The sequence below is a fragment of the Rhinoraja longicauda genome, chromosome 8 (assembly GCF_053455715.1).
Source record: "Rhinoraja longicauda isolate Sanriku21f chromosome 8, sRhiLon1.1, whole genome shotgun sequence".
Taxonomy (NCBI): domain Eukaryota; kingdom Metazoa; phylum Chordata; class Chondrichthyes; order Rajiformes; family Arhynchobatidae; genus Rhinoraja; species Rhinoraja longicauda.
This window is the reverse complement of record NC_135960.1, coordinates 73,964,583-73,980,543: the sequence shown is the minus strand read 5'-3', so window position 1 is coordinate 73,980,543 and position 15,961 is coordinate 73,964,583. Positions and strand designations below refer to the sequence as shown.

The window sequence follows — 15,961 nt, the reverse complement described above, 5'->3', positions numbered from 1 at the left end:
TATTGACCTTTTGTGACCCTCGGACTATCCTTGATCAGACTTTACTGGCTTTACCTTGCACTAAACGTTATTCCCTTATCATGTATCTGTACACTGTAAATGGCTCAATTGTAACCATGTATTGTCTTTCCGCTGGCTGGTTTGCACGCAACAAAAGCTTTTCACTGTACCTCGGCACACGTGACAATAAACTAAACTAAACTAAACTATTTTGTGTTACTCATTAGACCACCTGTCGTCATGTGACCTCTCTTCACAAGACTAAATATGTCACATAGCTGTATCTTAATACAATGAAAAAGAGAATGGAAGAGTACCAACTAAATATTTGAGGAAGGACATTCTTACTATTGAGGGAGTGCAGCGTAGGTTCACGAGGTTAATTCCTGGAATGGCGGGACTGTCATATGTTGAAAGACTGGAGCGACTGGGCTTGTATACTCTGGAATTTAGAAGGATGAGAGGGGATCTTATTGAAACATATAAGATTATTAAGGGATTGGACACGCTAGAGGCAGGAAACATGTTCCCAATGTTGGGGGAGTCCTGAACCAGGGGCCACAGTTTAGGAATAAGGGGGAGGCCATTTAGAACGGAGATGAGGAAAATCTTTTTTCACTCAGAGCATTGTGAAGTATATCTCTAAGTTGCTGAAGAATTGTAAATTAATGCATTTGAAATTAAATCATCGAAAGCTGGCAGGACAGTGAGCATTTGCTCAGAGAAAAACAGAGTTAATGTTTCAGGCATAAAACCTTTCATCAGAATCTCTTACAGAAATAATGATGTTTACGGTGCCAAATTGCAATGTAAATAATAAAAGTGCACAGCAATTATTTTGCTGGCTGTTCCAAACTGTCTGGTCCACTGTTTTTACAATGGCCTCAAATTAACAACTTAATTGTGAAATGGGCAGGCATGTACACAATACTTTGTAAAGTGGAAAAAGTTCCGAAAACATAACATAAGTTAATTTCCTAAGAAAAATTTAAGAAGACTTTATGAACATCAACATTCAAGAAATTAAAGATACTCAGGAAGTGTATCTTAAGCTATATTCATTCATGCCTACATCAATACACCAAAAAAGGAATATATTTATGAATCAGGAGCAGAGGTGGGCTGGTTGACCCTGCAATCGCCTCTACTCTTTACTGTTAAGGAAGATCTAGTTGTAACCTCAACTCTGCGTTCCCACTTGTCCATTGTAAACAACTTTTATCTTGTTGCTTATTAAATATCTATCAATCCCTGCCTTCAAATTATTCAAAGACTCTACTTTATTCCCTGTAAGAATAAGAGTTCCAAACACGAATAAACTTTGCCCAACTCTGCCTAACGGCAGCGGCTGACTAGCAGTCTGTCCGTCTTTTTTTTGTTGAGTGTCGGTGTTGGGATGATTTTTATATATATTTTTTTTGTTGTGTATGTGTGGGAGTGGGTGGTGGTGTGTGGGGGGTGGGTGTGGGGGGGGGGGGGACTTTTCTCTTCCTCACGGCGCGGGGTGCGGCTCGGCTGCGGGGCCTAACATCCCCCGGTGTGGCTCGGCCGCTGGACTTTACATCCCGGTGCGGCTTGGCCGCTGGACTTTACATCCCGGTGCGGCTTGGCCGCTGGACTTTACATCCCGGTGCGGCTTGGCCGCTGGACTTACATCGCCCGGTGCAGCTCGGCTGCGGGGCTTAACACCGCCCGGTGCAGCTCGGCTGCGGGGCTTAACACCGCCCGGTGCAGCTCGGCTGCGGGGCTTAACACCGCCCGGTGCAGCTCGGCTGCGGGGCTTAACACCGCCTGGTGCAACTCGGCTGCGGGACTTAACACCGCCCGGTGCGGCTCGGCTGCGGGACCTTTCACCGCTGGTGCGGCTCGGCTGCGGGACTTAGCTGCGCAAGGCTTGGTCGCGGGCCTTTCATCGCACGGTTCGGCCGCGAGACGTTTCAGCGCCCGGTGCGGGGACTGTGCGGGTCGGTCGGGGATGAGCTGTCTGTCCGTGGGCGTGGGGAAGAGAGGGGAAGTTTTGTTGCCTCCATCACAGTGAGGGGGTGTTTGGAGTCACTGTGATGGACGTTTTGTGTTGGGGTTATGTGTCTTGTGAGGGGGGTGGGTGTGGGGGGGGGGGGACTTTTCTCTTCAGAGACCGTTCCCTCCGTAACTTCCTGGTCCACTCGTCCCTTCCTACCCAAACCACCCCAACCCCGGGCACTTTCCCCTGCAACCGCACGAGATGCAACACCTGTCCCTTTACCTCCCCCCTCAACTCCATCCAAGGACCCAAACAGTCTTTCCAGGTGAGACAAAGGTTCACCTGCACCTCCTCCAACCTCATCTATTGCATCCGCTGCTCTAGATGCCAACTTATTTACATCGGCGAAACCAAGCCCAGGATCGCCGATCGCTTCGCTGAACACCTGCGCTCGGTCCGCATTAACAAAACTGATCTCCCGGTGGCCGAGCACTTTAACTCCCCCTCCCATTCCCAGTCTGACCTTTCTGTCATGGGCCTCCTCCAGTGCCATAGTGAGGCCCACCGGAAATTGGAGGAACAGCACCTCATATTTCGCCTGGGCAGTTTGCAGCCCGGTGGTATGAACATCGACTTCTCCAACTTTAGATAGTTCCTCTGTCCCTCCCTTCCCCTCCTCCTTCCCAGATCTCCCTCTATCTTCCTGTCTCCATCTACATCCTTCCTTTGTCCCGCCCCCGACATCAGTCTGAAGTAGGGTCTCGACCCGAAACGTCACCCATTCCTTCTCTCCCGAGATGCTGCCTGACCTGCTGAGTTACTCCAGCATTTTGTGAATAAATCGATTTGTACCAGCATCTGCAGTTATTTTCGTATACTAGTATAGGCACAAAATGCTGGAGTAACTCAGCGGGACAGGCAGAATCTCTGCAGAGGTGTCGTTTCGGGTCGAGACCCATCTTCAGACCCGACCCGACTCAGGTCTCGAACCAAAACGTCACCCATTCCTTCTTACCAGAGAGGCTGCCTGTTCTTTGTCTCTATTTTCAGTTAAAACCAGCATGTGCAGTTCCTTCCTGCACAGAAAAAGCCTGGTCCTTTATCATATCATATATATACAGCCGGAAACAGGCCTTTTCGGCCCTCCAAGTCCGTGCCGCCCAGCGATCCCCGCACATTAACACTATCCTACACCCACTAGGGACAATTTTTACATTTACCCAGCCAATTAACCTACATACCTGTACGTCTTTGGAGTGTGGGAGGAAACCGAAGATCTCGGAGAAAACCCACGCAGGTCACGGGGAGAACGTACAAACTCCTTACAGTGCAGCACCCGTAGTCAGGATCGAACCTGAGTCTCCGGCGCTGCATTCGCTGTAAAGCAGCAACTCTACCGCTGCGCTACCGTGCCGCCCCTTATATTCACAAACAATATATAAAATGATGACATTTAGGGTGGGCAATGAAAGCTGGCATTATCAATATCCTGAAAATGAATTTAAACACTTAATAAGTAATCTGTTTTATTTAACTGGTGTAATCTTTTAATAGGAAGGTCAGTAAGTATTTATTCATTATTCATTCAGAGCTGGAATAGAATGGTTGAGAAAGGATAATTCTGTCTGGCGCTGGCCTTCCGAGTATGTCCACTCTACTCAGGCAGCGCAGGCTGCTGTGGCTGGGCCATGTCCACCGCATGGAGGATGGCCGTATTCCAAAAGACATCCTCTATGGAGAGCTGACATCTGGGAGGAGAACCATCGGCCGTCCCCAGCTACGTTACAAGGATGTCTGCAAGAGAGATTTGAAGGTGCTCGACATCGATGTAGAGTCCTGGGAGAGCCTTGCAGCTGACCGCAGGAGGTGGAGAGGCACCCTGAACCAAGATCTCAAAACGGGGGAAGAGAAACTGATGAACGCAGCGGCAGACAAGTGGGCACGTAGAAAGGAGCGCAGCAACTTCAACAGACCAGAGACCACACACAAACGTGACCTTTGCGACAGAGACTGTCACTCCCACATTGGTCGCTTTAGCCACAAGCGACGCTGCTCTAGCCGAGGTGTGGAGCAAGCAGCCAACTAGGATGCATCACCCATGGTCAGCCATGACCGAGGGGGCCGAAGAAGATTCATTCAGAGCTGGAATAGAATGGTTGAGAAAGGATAATTTAAAACAATATAATCTGAGTGAAACAGCATACCAATGTGGACAAACATACATCTGTTTCAGGGGGAGATCCCTTTCCAGAATTGGGTCTTAACCTGAAAGAATAACCTGCTTATGAGTAACCTGTAACCCTTACATTCCCCTCTCTCTCCATCACTCCCCCACCCAAATCGTACCAGCTTCAAAGTCGTCTTGTTGAGTCTCATTGTAACTGGTTCTCACCTAGAACACATCTAACAATGTCCTGTTTCCTTTATCGTCATAGTTACCTGTTTGCATATCTTTCATTCATTTTGTTCTATATCTCTCTACATCACCGTCTATATCTCTTGTTTCCCTTTCCCCTGGCTCTCAGTCTGAAGAAGGGTCTTGACCCGAAACATCACCTATTCCCTTTCTCCTGAGATGCTGCCTGACCCGCTGAGTTACTCCAGCTTTTTGTGTCTGTCTTCGGTTTAAACCAGCATCTGCAGTTCCTTCCCACACTGTTTATTGTCTTGTCTGCTGCTTGTAGACCTGCCGTGGTGTTGCAGCTTCCTCTCAGGGCAGATGCCAGGTTGTTGTTTTAGTCGTTCTCATTCTGCTGGCGGTGGCGACGTTACTGGCGATGAGGGGCACACAGAGGATCTCAAGTCTACTTTACAGAACGGGATAGATTGCAATGTTCCATCTATCAGTCACAGTTGTTGCAACATTTCTCCTCTGGTGAGTCCTCTGGAGGTTGCATTACATTAAACTGGGATTCAATATCTCTCTGCAAGTCACTTATTAGTAAACTCGTGTGAAGCTTGCCATTCTCCCACTCGGCCACCTTATTCATTATTGTAAGTTGATTCAGTAAACAACCGCAGTAATCAGTGAAAGAAAATTCAGGGAAAGAGCAGTCGATGCTGGCTTAAACTGTTCAATTATTTAAAATGTTCAGAAGTGATCATTAGAATTTTAATATTTACTAGAATAGGGTGGACCCATTGGGCCCAAACCTCTCCTGAGGGAGCCACTCACCCCGGCCCCAGCCCCGGGCAGCCATCGTGGTGGGTCCCTCCTCATCCGCTCCACTCTCCCACCCCTCATTGGACACCGTTCCCGCCACTCGTGCGAGTCCCACCCCCTCCCCCCTCATTGGCCACCACATCCGTCACTCAGGTTGGTCCCGCCCCTGGTGGCCATCTTGGGCGCGGCAAATGGAAAAGAGATTTAAGGGATGTATTAAAGTTTAAAATGTCAATAACTTTTAAGCTATAACACCAATTTGAATGAACCTTGCTATTGCACACCGCAGGACAATGGTGAGTAAGGTGGGCCTAAAATTTTTGCGTTATCGTGTACCGCTTTGGCTGTACTTCAGGAACAAACAAATATATATACAAACCAACAAACAAACAAACAAAACAAGCAAACAACAAACTAGATGAGAGTATTAGTAATATACTAGAACAAGTGTGCCCGTTCAAAGCGGGCCCGTTGGGCCCGTCCCCACACCCCCCATTCTCTCTTCCCCCAGCCCCACTCTTACTCTCCAAGTGTGCCCGTTGGGCCCGTCCTCCTGATCTGTGTATGTCAAGTGACCACTATAACCTTCTTTTTTTTTTTTTTCCTAATCAGATGTGCAGCACTTTGGTCAACATGGGTTGTTTTTAAATGTGCTATACAAATATAATTGACTTGACTTGACTTGACTTGACTTGACTTGCAATAACAAAACAATGTAGCCGGCACAAGCTGAAAACTAAATCCTTTTCTGGAAACTTTTCGAAACAATGTAGCCGTCACAAGCCACAAGCTGAAAACTAAATCCGCACCACAGCGCCCCCTATAATTTAGGGGGGGGGGGGAAAGCGCTTTAATACCTCTGTAACTTAAAAAACATGCGACCGAATTAAATAAAAATTTTCCAGCAGATAACAGCGTGGTGATTAAGGCGGTGCAAAAATCGTGGCGCTACGGTTCACCGTTTTGACGAAATCAGAGAAACCGCTGTTACGCGCATACATATATATATAACACAAGATCTGAGTTTTAGTAGTATATAGATAGATAGATAGATAGATAGATAGATAGATAGATAGATAGATAGATAGATAGATAGATAGATAGATAGATTCACTCATCTGCTGTAAAAGAAAATGCAATATTGTTTTGGATACAAAATAACAGGATGGAATTATTAATTGTCAAACCATTGTATTCCAGATCAATTGCAACATTTTCTTGAATCAAATTAATGTAAATGATTGTGTTAGCTCCAGTCCAGAGTAACACAATTCCTATTAAGTTCATTGCAGAGTTCTGCTGCAATGTGGCTGCTAATTTGAAAAGAGAGACGTTTCAGACCAAAACGACAAAAAATAAATCTCTGCAGGTGCTGGAAATCTGAAACAAAACAGACTTTCAGACTGAAGATAGACACAAAAAACTGGAGTAACTCAGCAGGTCAGACAGCATCGCTAGGAAAAAGGAATAGGTGACGTTTCAGGTCGAGACCTTCTTCAGACTGAGAGTCATGGGAAAGGGAAACGAGAGATATAGACGGTGGTGTAGAGAGATATAGAACAAATGAATGAAAGATTTGCAAAAAAAGTAACGATGATAAATGAAACAGGCTAAATGATACACGATAGCTGAACAATTGTCGGGGCACCTTACTCACCATCCATTCGCCTGTGGTGTGCTGTATCAAGTTCCGTTCAAGTTTTTGTGCTATTGTGTACCGTTTTGGCTGTATTTTGGGAACACACATAACAGAATGCAAAGACATTCCCCTTAAGCGGAGTCAATTCCCGATTCAGTCAAGTTTCGGTATGACGATCCATAAAGAGCAAGGACAAACCATGGGAATGTGTTGATATACCTCGAGAAACCAGTGTTTCAGCTTGGACAACTGTATGTGGCTCTTAGCCGAGGAAAGGTGAAGGAAAATGTCAAAGTATTCCAGAAGGATGGGTGATCGACCAAGAATGTTGTCATTAAACGCATGTTTTGTTGAACGATGACTCCTGAGGTAAATGCTCAAATTTTCTTCAAGTTAAAGTTTGACCACTCAATAATATTAAAAGTGTGCGTCTTTTTTTTCATCCATAGTTGTCACTACGGGAACCCAACAGGTCACAGATGACCCACAGGTCATCTAGTACATTAAAAATGGGAATACTGTGCTATGTTAATGTTCATCTGACCATCCCATATACACCAGACGAAAAGGTGTTCATATTCACCAAGACAGATTATGTAACACTATGACAAACATCTGTTATTCACTGGGACCAAAGATTAAATTGAGCTGAAGAATGGTGTTACTCAATGAGCATCTATGGATATTAAAATAACTGAAGTGTATGTATAAATTATTACAACAACATTAAATAATAAATATCAAATAATTGATATATAGGAGGGAAATGCAGATGCTGGTTTAAACCGAAGATCGACCCGAAACCTCACCCATTCCTTCTCTCCAGAGTTGCTGCCTGTCCCACTTAGTTACTCCAGCTTTTTGTGTCTATCTTCAGATAATTGATATTGTTACATGCTACTATGTTTTTAAATATAATACATCAAAATATTGCAACTATAGCTGCTTAATGTGTCATAATATAATTGCATAATATAATTTTAAAGCTGACAGTAAGATTAGGATCGTAGTTTATATTCAGGCTTAACCAGTTCTGTTTCCATTTCTAGAGCACTTCCTCTCACATGCCAATGTAAGGCACAAAATCTATCTTGTAATGTGTTTCTTCATTTGAGATGCTTCAGTTTTACTTTTAGGGGCAAATGTAATAAGATATTTAGGAAGGATCTGCAGATGCTGGTTTAAACCAAAGATAGACACAGAGTGATCAGCCATGATCACAATGAATGGCCAAATGGCCTCCTCCTGCACCTATTTTCTATGTTTCTATGTTTCTAATGTTGGAGTAGCTCAGCGGGCCAGGCAGCATCTCTGGAGAGAAGGAACGGGTGACATTTCGGGTCGAGACCCCTCTTCAGACCATTCTCTAGTCTGAAGAAGGGTCTCGACCCAAAACATCACCTATTCCTTTTCTCCAGAGATGCTGTCTGACCTGCTGAGTTACTCCAGCTTTTTGTAGTAAGATATTGCCTTGTGAATGTTATCTTTTACCGTCAGTGGTTTTCGTAACTTTAGTTAGTTCTGCTGGGGTATCTATATTTTATGCCATGTTGGGGCATAGTTTGTTGCTCCCTGATCTGTTAATGCATTATCTATTAACAATGAAATTCTGCTTAATAACATCAGGTAATAGATAATACTTATGATTTATCTCGATGCTAATCTATTGAAAACACATGCACACAAATATAATTTCAATGCAGCATTAACAGACAGGACCAATCCTATATTTAAGCAAAAAATTGTGATTCGAGCTTTTTTGTAATCCACTGCAACAAAAGATGGTTTGAACTAAAAGATCTTAATGAGATTTAATAATCCTACTTTGGATCTTAGGGACATGGTCTCGGATCAGAAGGTAATCAGAATGTTATTTCAGGAGGCGCTGGCTTAAATCATAATTTTTTATACTTAGAAACGTAGAAACATAGCAACATAGAAAATAGATGCAGGAGGAGGCCATTCGGCCCTTCGAGCCAGCACTGCCATTCATTGTGATCATGGCTGATCATCCACAATCAGTAACCCGTGCCTGCCTTCCCTCCATATTCCTTGTTTCCTCTCGCCCCGAGAGTTCTATCTAACTCTTTTTTAAATCCATCCAGTGATTTGGCCTCCACTGCCTTCTGTGGCAGAGAATTCCACAAATTCACAACTCTCTGGGTGAAAAAGTTTTTTCTCACCTCAGTTTTAAATGGCCTCCCCTTTATTCCTAGACTATGGCCCCTGGTTCTGGACTCCCCCAACATTGGGAACATTTTTCCTGCATCTAACTTGTCCAGTCCTTTTATAATTTTATACGTTTCTATAAGATCCCCTCTCATCCTTCTAAATTCCAGTGAATACAAGCCCAGTCTTTCCAATCTTTCTGGGCTTGTATTGCATGGTTTACTCAGGGAAACGAACTAAAAGATCTTAATGAGATTTAATAATCCTGCTTTGGATCTTAAGGACATGGTCTCGGATCGGAAGGTAACATGGTGCTATGTTATTTCAGGAGGGGCTGGCTTAAATCCTCACCATTTTTTATACTTAAGGATATCTCAGAAGCTTGAGCGTGAAATGATTAGAGATTTTGAAGAAAGTGGTCATATTGGGTGAGATCAGTTTGACGTAAATGTAATCTCAAGGTCAGCAAGAACTGCAGGAATTGCTTGCAGCTTGCAGCAAGATATATATTCTTCAAAATACTTGTGAAATGCAGAGACGCCGAAATACTTGAAGTCCTTCAAACAGACAGGAGTGGTGCAGAAGTAAAGAAGGAAAGACAGAGCCCTGGCCTGCATTTTGTGGTTGTGACAACAATGACACTGTCAGCATTCCTGAACTTTGCACCACATTCATCTATGAAGTTCTCTTCTCATTGATTCCCCCATGTTTTACAATGATGTAGAGAGGCTTTTCTGGCATTTCAAGAGAGTCAGTGATGTTTATTTTAGTTTAGTTTAGAGATACAGCGCGGAAACAGGCCCTTCGGCCCACCGAGTCCGCACCGACCAGCGATCCCCGCACATTAACACTATCCTACACACACTAGGGACAATTTACAATTTTACCAAGCCAATTAACCTACAAACCTGTACGTCTTTGGAGTGTGGGAGGGAACCGAAGATCTCGGAGAAAACCCACGCATTCAAGGGGATAACATACAAACTCCGTACAGACAGCACCCGTAGTCGGGATGGAACCCGGGTATCCGGCGCTGCATTCGCTGTAAGGCAGCAACTCTACCGCTGTGCCACCGTGCTGCCCATGTCTTGAGCACTTGCAGGATTTGCAAACTATTCTTGCTGTCAGATACAATGAACATGCAGTCCAATATTGCATGTGATCCAAATGATTTTTTTTTGTGATACACATAGCCATAATTACCCGGTCAAACTACCTGAGAGTGGCCAACCTTCTACATTCACCACAGTCCTGCCACCTAGTTCCACACTTTACTCCAATGGTCTTTGGTAAAGCTGGCTCTGACCTCAAGGGTGAGACCCAAACGTTGCAGGGATGTCTGACCAAATGCAGCAAACTCCACCCACAGAAGAATTTTGACATTATACCTCCAGGCTAAAACAGTCGCCAAAAAAGTCAAAATGATTGACTGTGAAAGTCACTGACACACACGCATTTTCAACACATTGGGAATTACGCATTATTAATTGTTTTAAATATTTAAAGATGCTTAAACAAATCAAAGCCAAGACAGAAGAAAATACTGAAAAACAACTAAGTTGGAAATTAATTCTAACATTTAATATCAAATTGAAAATTAATTCTAACATTTAATATCAAATAGATCTGAAGAAGGGTCACGAGCAGAAACGTCATCCATTCCTTCTCTCCAGAGATGCTGAGTTACTCCAGCTTTTTGTGTCTACCTTCGGTTTAAACCAGCACCTGCAGTTCCTTCATACCTTTAATAAGCCTCCTTGCCTTCAAGCAACTACTTTCTATTGAAGTCACTGAACCAGCTCCCCAGGTCTCAGACAGTGTCATTTAATTGCGTGTGTTTCCCAGTTTTAACTGCTGGCAAACCGTAGTAAGTTGTAATTCTCACCCTGACCGTCATTAAGAGGTCAGCATCAGACAAACAGGCAGAATGACAACAGTATTTCAGGAAGATAGATACAAAAATATGGCGTAACTCAGTGGGACAGGCAGCATCTCTGGAGAGAAGGTTTCAGGTCGAGACGTTTCTTCTGATTGGGTGACTTGATTTTCCCCAGGAAAACCTGGAAAAATAAACTTTAAAATCATTTTTCTAAATACACATTTGATATTTCACCTTTAAAGTTATGTGTTCCAGACTTTATTTCGCACTACATGAAATATTTTAAATACTGGTTGAAACATTGTTATCTTTTTTAACCTCCTCATTTGCTCAAAGTGATTGAGCATCAGCTGTTAGCAGAGGAGAATTGTACGTAGATGCGTGATTCAATCAATACCCTGAGCCCCTGAGTGATGTCGAAGTCAAACTCTTCAACAGGGCAGCCATGGTGGCGCAGCGGTAGAAAAATAGAAAATAGGTGCAGGAGGAGGCCATTCGGCCCTTCAAGCCAGCACCGCCATTCATTGTGATCATGGTTGGTAGAGTTGCTGCCTTACAGCGAATGCAGCGCCGGAGACCCGGGTTCCATCCTGACTATGGGTGCTGTCTGTACGGAGTTTGTACATTCTCCCCGTGATCCGCGTGAGTTTTCTCCGAGATCTTCGGTTTCCTCCTACATTCCAAAGACGTACAGGTTTGGACTTGGTAAATGTAAAAATTGTCTCTAGTGGGTATAGGATAGTGTTAATGTGCGGGGATCGCTGGTCGACGCGGACCCGGTGGGCCGAAGGGCCTGTTTCCGCGCTGTATCTCTAAATCTAAACTAAAACTGACAAGACTCGTGGCCAACTTGATTAACCATCAGCATTGGGTTTATATTACTTGCACACGGAGAGAGTGTCACACACTCTGCTCACAACCAGACACAAAGGTAATGTTAATGAAGGTGTTAATGGCGAGTCTAGCTGGCAACTTGAACGAATGTATTAAGAAACACCTCCAACAGTTTTTGGGCCTTCCACAGTGAATGCTAACACACTGTGCCATTCAGTTGGTGCTGCAGAATGGCAGATCTGTGTATCACCACATTGCTATAACTTTTCACTAGACTTAATGTTTTGCATCATATTCCCCGCAGATAACTTGGAAATCCACAGAAACACGAGGCCACCAGGGTTCAACGCTAACAGAAGAAGGAGCCGAGCTGTATTGTACCATCTGTCAGGACACTTACAGAAACAGGAAAAGAGCAAGCTGAAGGTAAATAACATACGTACAAATACAAAAGGATCACATGATCACTTGCACAGGCCCTTTATATCCGTTATTTGGTTGGTTGATGGTTAATGGAATTTAATACAGAGAAGTGGGAGGTGGTGCATTTTGGGAAGTCGAACAAGGGCAGGACCTACAAGGTGAATGATAGGCCTCTGGGTAGTGTTGTAGAGCAGAGGGATCTAGGAGTACAGGTGCACGGTTCCTTGAAGGTTGAGTCGCAGGTAGATATGGTGGTTAAATAGGCTTTTGGCACTTTGGCCTTCATCAGTCAGAGTATTGAGTATAGAAGTTGGGAGGTCATGTTGCAGTTGTATAAGACATTGGTGAGACCACATTTAGAATAATGTGTTCAGTTCTGGGCACCATGTTATACAAAAGATATTGTCAAGCTTGAAAGGGTTCATAAAAGGTTTACGAGGCTGTTGCCGGGATAGAGGGTGTGAGCTATCGGGAGAGGTTGAGTAGGCTGGGTCTCTATTCCATGGAGAGCAGGAGGATGAGGGGAGATCTTATAGAGGTGTACAAAATCACGAGAGGAATAGATCGGGTAGATGCACAGAGTCTTTTACCCAAAGTAGGGGAATCGAGGACCAGAGGACATAGGTTCAAGGTGAAGGGAAAAAGATTGAATAGGAATCCGAGGCATAACCTTTTCACACAGTGTATGGAACAAGCTGCCGGAGGAACAATTAGACAGGTACATGGATAGGACAGGTTTGGAGGGATATAGACCAAGCGCAGGCAAGTGGAACTAGTGTAGCTGGGACATTGTTGGCCGGTGTGGGCGAGTTGGGCTGATGGGCCTGTTTCCACACCGTGTCACTCTATGACTCTATAACCTGTTTGTAATAGGGATCTTTGTAACATTCAGAATATTGGGGATAGTGTGATGTTATAATGCTGCCTGCAGTGTTTAAAAGAAACTTTGGGCTGCTAAATGTTGTGTGAGTATAAGAAATATTTCTACAAAACACCAGGTCACTCTGTGAACATTTCCGATATATGTTATTCCTCAGTAGCTCACTCTAATTTTTCAGAATTGATCCTAACATATGTGCGTTATTCTTTTTAAGGTAGACTAGGCTGCAATTATTGCAATTTTCTGTAGTTTAAAGCTATTTCTGATGATCTTTTATGCCATGAGACATGTTAACAAACATTGAGCCACAAGAATCAATCATTGTTCTGTCAAGATCAATCTTTAACTTTGAATATCATTCTGTATATCCAAAAGAATGATAAAAATATTGGACAATAAACCTCTTCAATCTCCTTGGTTTTTTAAGCAATTGTTCTGGTGCTATGAGATTCCACCCACATTATCCCGATCCAATATTCAATTACATCATGATTAATATATTTATTTTAATATATTTATGACATGAAAATTAACAATGTAAAATATGATTTATTTCCACTAATGCAAAGAAATGTATATGTTTGAAATGCCCTCACTGGCACACTTTATGTATAATATTTTACGTTTAACTGTAAAATGCATGTTTTCTTTTCATTTCTCTTTAATAATGCATGCTCTCAAAATAAGGGAAAAGAGAACTCAAAATCTGGCAAAAGGTCCACACAAGAACAAACCCACAGTTCCCAGTTTGTGAGTAAATGTCTTGGTGGCTGTTATGGTGCAAAGGTGCCAACATGATCAGTATCATAACTTCAATAAATATTCATAGTTCATGTGTTTTTTGTGATGATCAAGTCAATCGCTTACTCACTTGCATCATCTGCCAACTTCCCTGTTTTCCCAATTATATTTGTTCAATAAAAGGACCGCAGGAGAGATTAAGGACAAGAGTTGTCTTTGAAATGAAATAAATGTAAACTAATTTTATAGAAATGGCATGGGGTTGTGGAGTCAAGCTGTTTACTGCTGGCCGATTTCAAGACACTTAAAATCTGATTGTTAGCTTTACTTTTCATAGAGTCGTAGAAAACAGAAACAGGTCTCGTGGCCTGATTGATCCCTGCCTGCCAAGATGCCCCATCCACCTGTCGTACCCATCCATATCCCTCCAAACATTTGCTATCCATGTACCATGTACCTGTCCAAATGTCTCTTAAATATCATTGTACCTTTTTTAAAAACTTCAACAGGCAACTCGTACCTTACAGCCAAGACATTATGACCTGATGAGCCAAAACATTATGACCACCTGCCTAATATGCTGTTGGTCCTCCGTGTGCAGCCCCATACGCAGCAGGGTGCGATGCACTGTGTATTGTGACACATTCCTCCCGTGACCACCATTAAAATCTTCTGTGACGTGCCACAGTCGACCTTCTGTCGGTTCGGACCAGACGGGATAGCCTTCGTTGCCCTCACGCATCGATGAGCCTTGGGCGCCCAACACCTTATATTCCACTATGTTCCCTTTCACTGCTCCTGCAACTTCTTTTAACTGATTAGTTCATTGAAAATGTTTCAATTACTATTGAAGTAATGACTTACCATATAACTCCACAAAACACCAGTGAAGGGAGGTGCCCACTTGATAAACACAATGATCTACTTGCATCTTCACAATCTTTTTTTTTAAATGAGCCTGTTAACATGTAGGTCGCTGTTTAATGCATATGGAGTTAGTCATTGTCCTTAGCATAAGGTGGTATATTCAGTTACATAGTAGTTTGGCTGTGGGCTTGGTTTTCTTGGTTGAGTACATATTCTAGTGTTACAGCACACATACTTCAATGAATGAATGATTGAATAAGTTTATTGGCCAAGTACATACACATACAATGAATGTGCCTTGGTGCTCAACAACACGACAGACAGTAAACAATTGAAAATCAAGCATAAAGCATTAAAACATTAAGAATACATCATTACAGTTTAAACATTAGAGTGAAATAAACCAGAGGCTGCAGACTTTTGGTTGTTGAGTAGAGCTACTGCTCATGGAAAAAAAGCTGTTTTTATGTCTGGCTGTGGCTGCTTTGACAGTCCGGAGTCGCCTTCCAGAGGGAAGTCCTTCAAAGAGTTTGTGGCCAGGGTGAGAGAGGTCAGAGGTGATCTTGCCCGCTCGCTTCCTGGCCCTTGCAGTGTACAGTTGGTCAATGGGGGGGAAGGTTGCAGCCAACAACCTTCTCAGCTGATCGAACGATCCGTTGCAGCCTCCGGATGTCGTGCTTGGTGGCTGAGCCAAACCAGACCATGATGGTTTGTGTTTTAATTGTAATCTGATCAGTGTAATGTATTGTTTATGTCAATTACGCCTCTCACAGTGTGAACTACTTCAATACATATAATAAACGGGTCCTTTTCAGAATGGCAGGCAGTGTCTAGTGGGGTACCACAAGGCTCAGTGCTGGGACCCCAGTTATTTACAATATATACTAATGATTTGGACGAGGGAATTGAATGCAACATCTCCAAGTTTGCGGATGACACGAAGCTGGGGGGCAGTGTTTGCTGCGAGGAGGCTGCAACGTGACTTGGATAGGTTAGGTGAGTGGGCAAATGCATGGCAGATGCAGTATAATGTGGATAAATGTGAGGTTATCCACTTTGGTGGCAAGAACAGGAAAGCAGACTATTACCTGAATGGTGGCCGATTAGGAGAAGGGGAGATGCAACGAGACCTGGGTGTCGTGGTACACCAGTCATTGAAAGTAGGCATGCAGGTGCAGCAGGCAGTGAAGAAAGCGAATGGTATGTTGGCATTCATAGCGAGGGGATTTGAGTATAGGAGCAGGGAGGTTCTGCTGCAGTTGTACAGGGCATTGGTGAGACCACACCTGGAGTATTGCATACAGTTTTGGTCTCCTAATCTGAGGAAATACATTCTTGCCATAGAGGGAGTACAGAGAAGGTTCACCAGATTGGGATGGCAGGACTTTCATATGAAGAAAGAC

General features: G+C 43.6%; 1 protein-coding gene across 3 annotated transcripts in view; it reads left to right on the top strand.

The window, feature by feature from the left end:
* Positions 1-15,961, top strand: part of kcnh3 (potassium voltage-gated channel, subfamily H (eag-related), member 3) — a 574,739-nt gene that overhangs the window by 312,038 nt on the left and 246,740 nt on the right. For all 3 annotated transcript variants that reach the window (XR_013547570.1, XM_078404288.1, XM_078404287.1), the window contains exon 4: positions 11,952-12,073. Coding sequence is in view for 2 of the 3 variants with exons in the window: in XM_078404288.1 (XP_078260414.1) it covers positions 11,952-12,073 (122 nt within the window). In the remaining variant the exon portion in view is untranslated. The remainder of the gene's footprint in view (positions 1-11,951; positions 12,074-15,961) is intronic.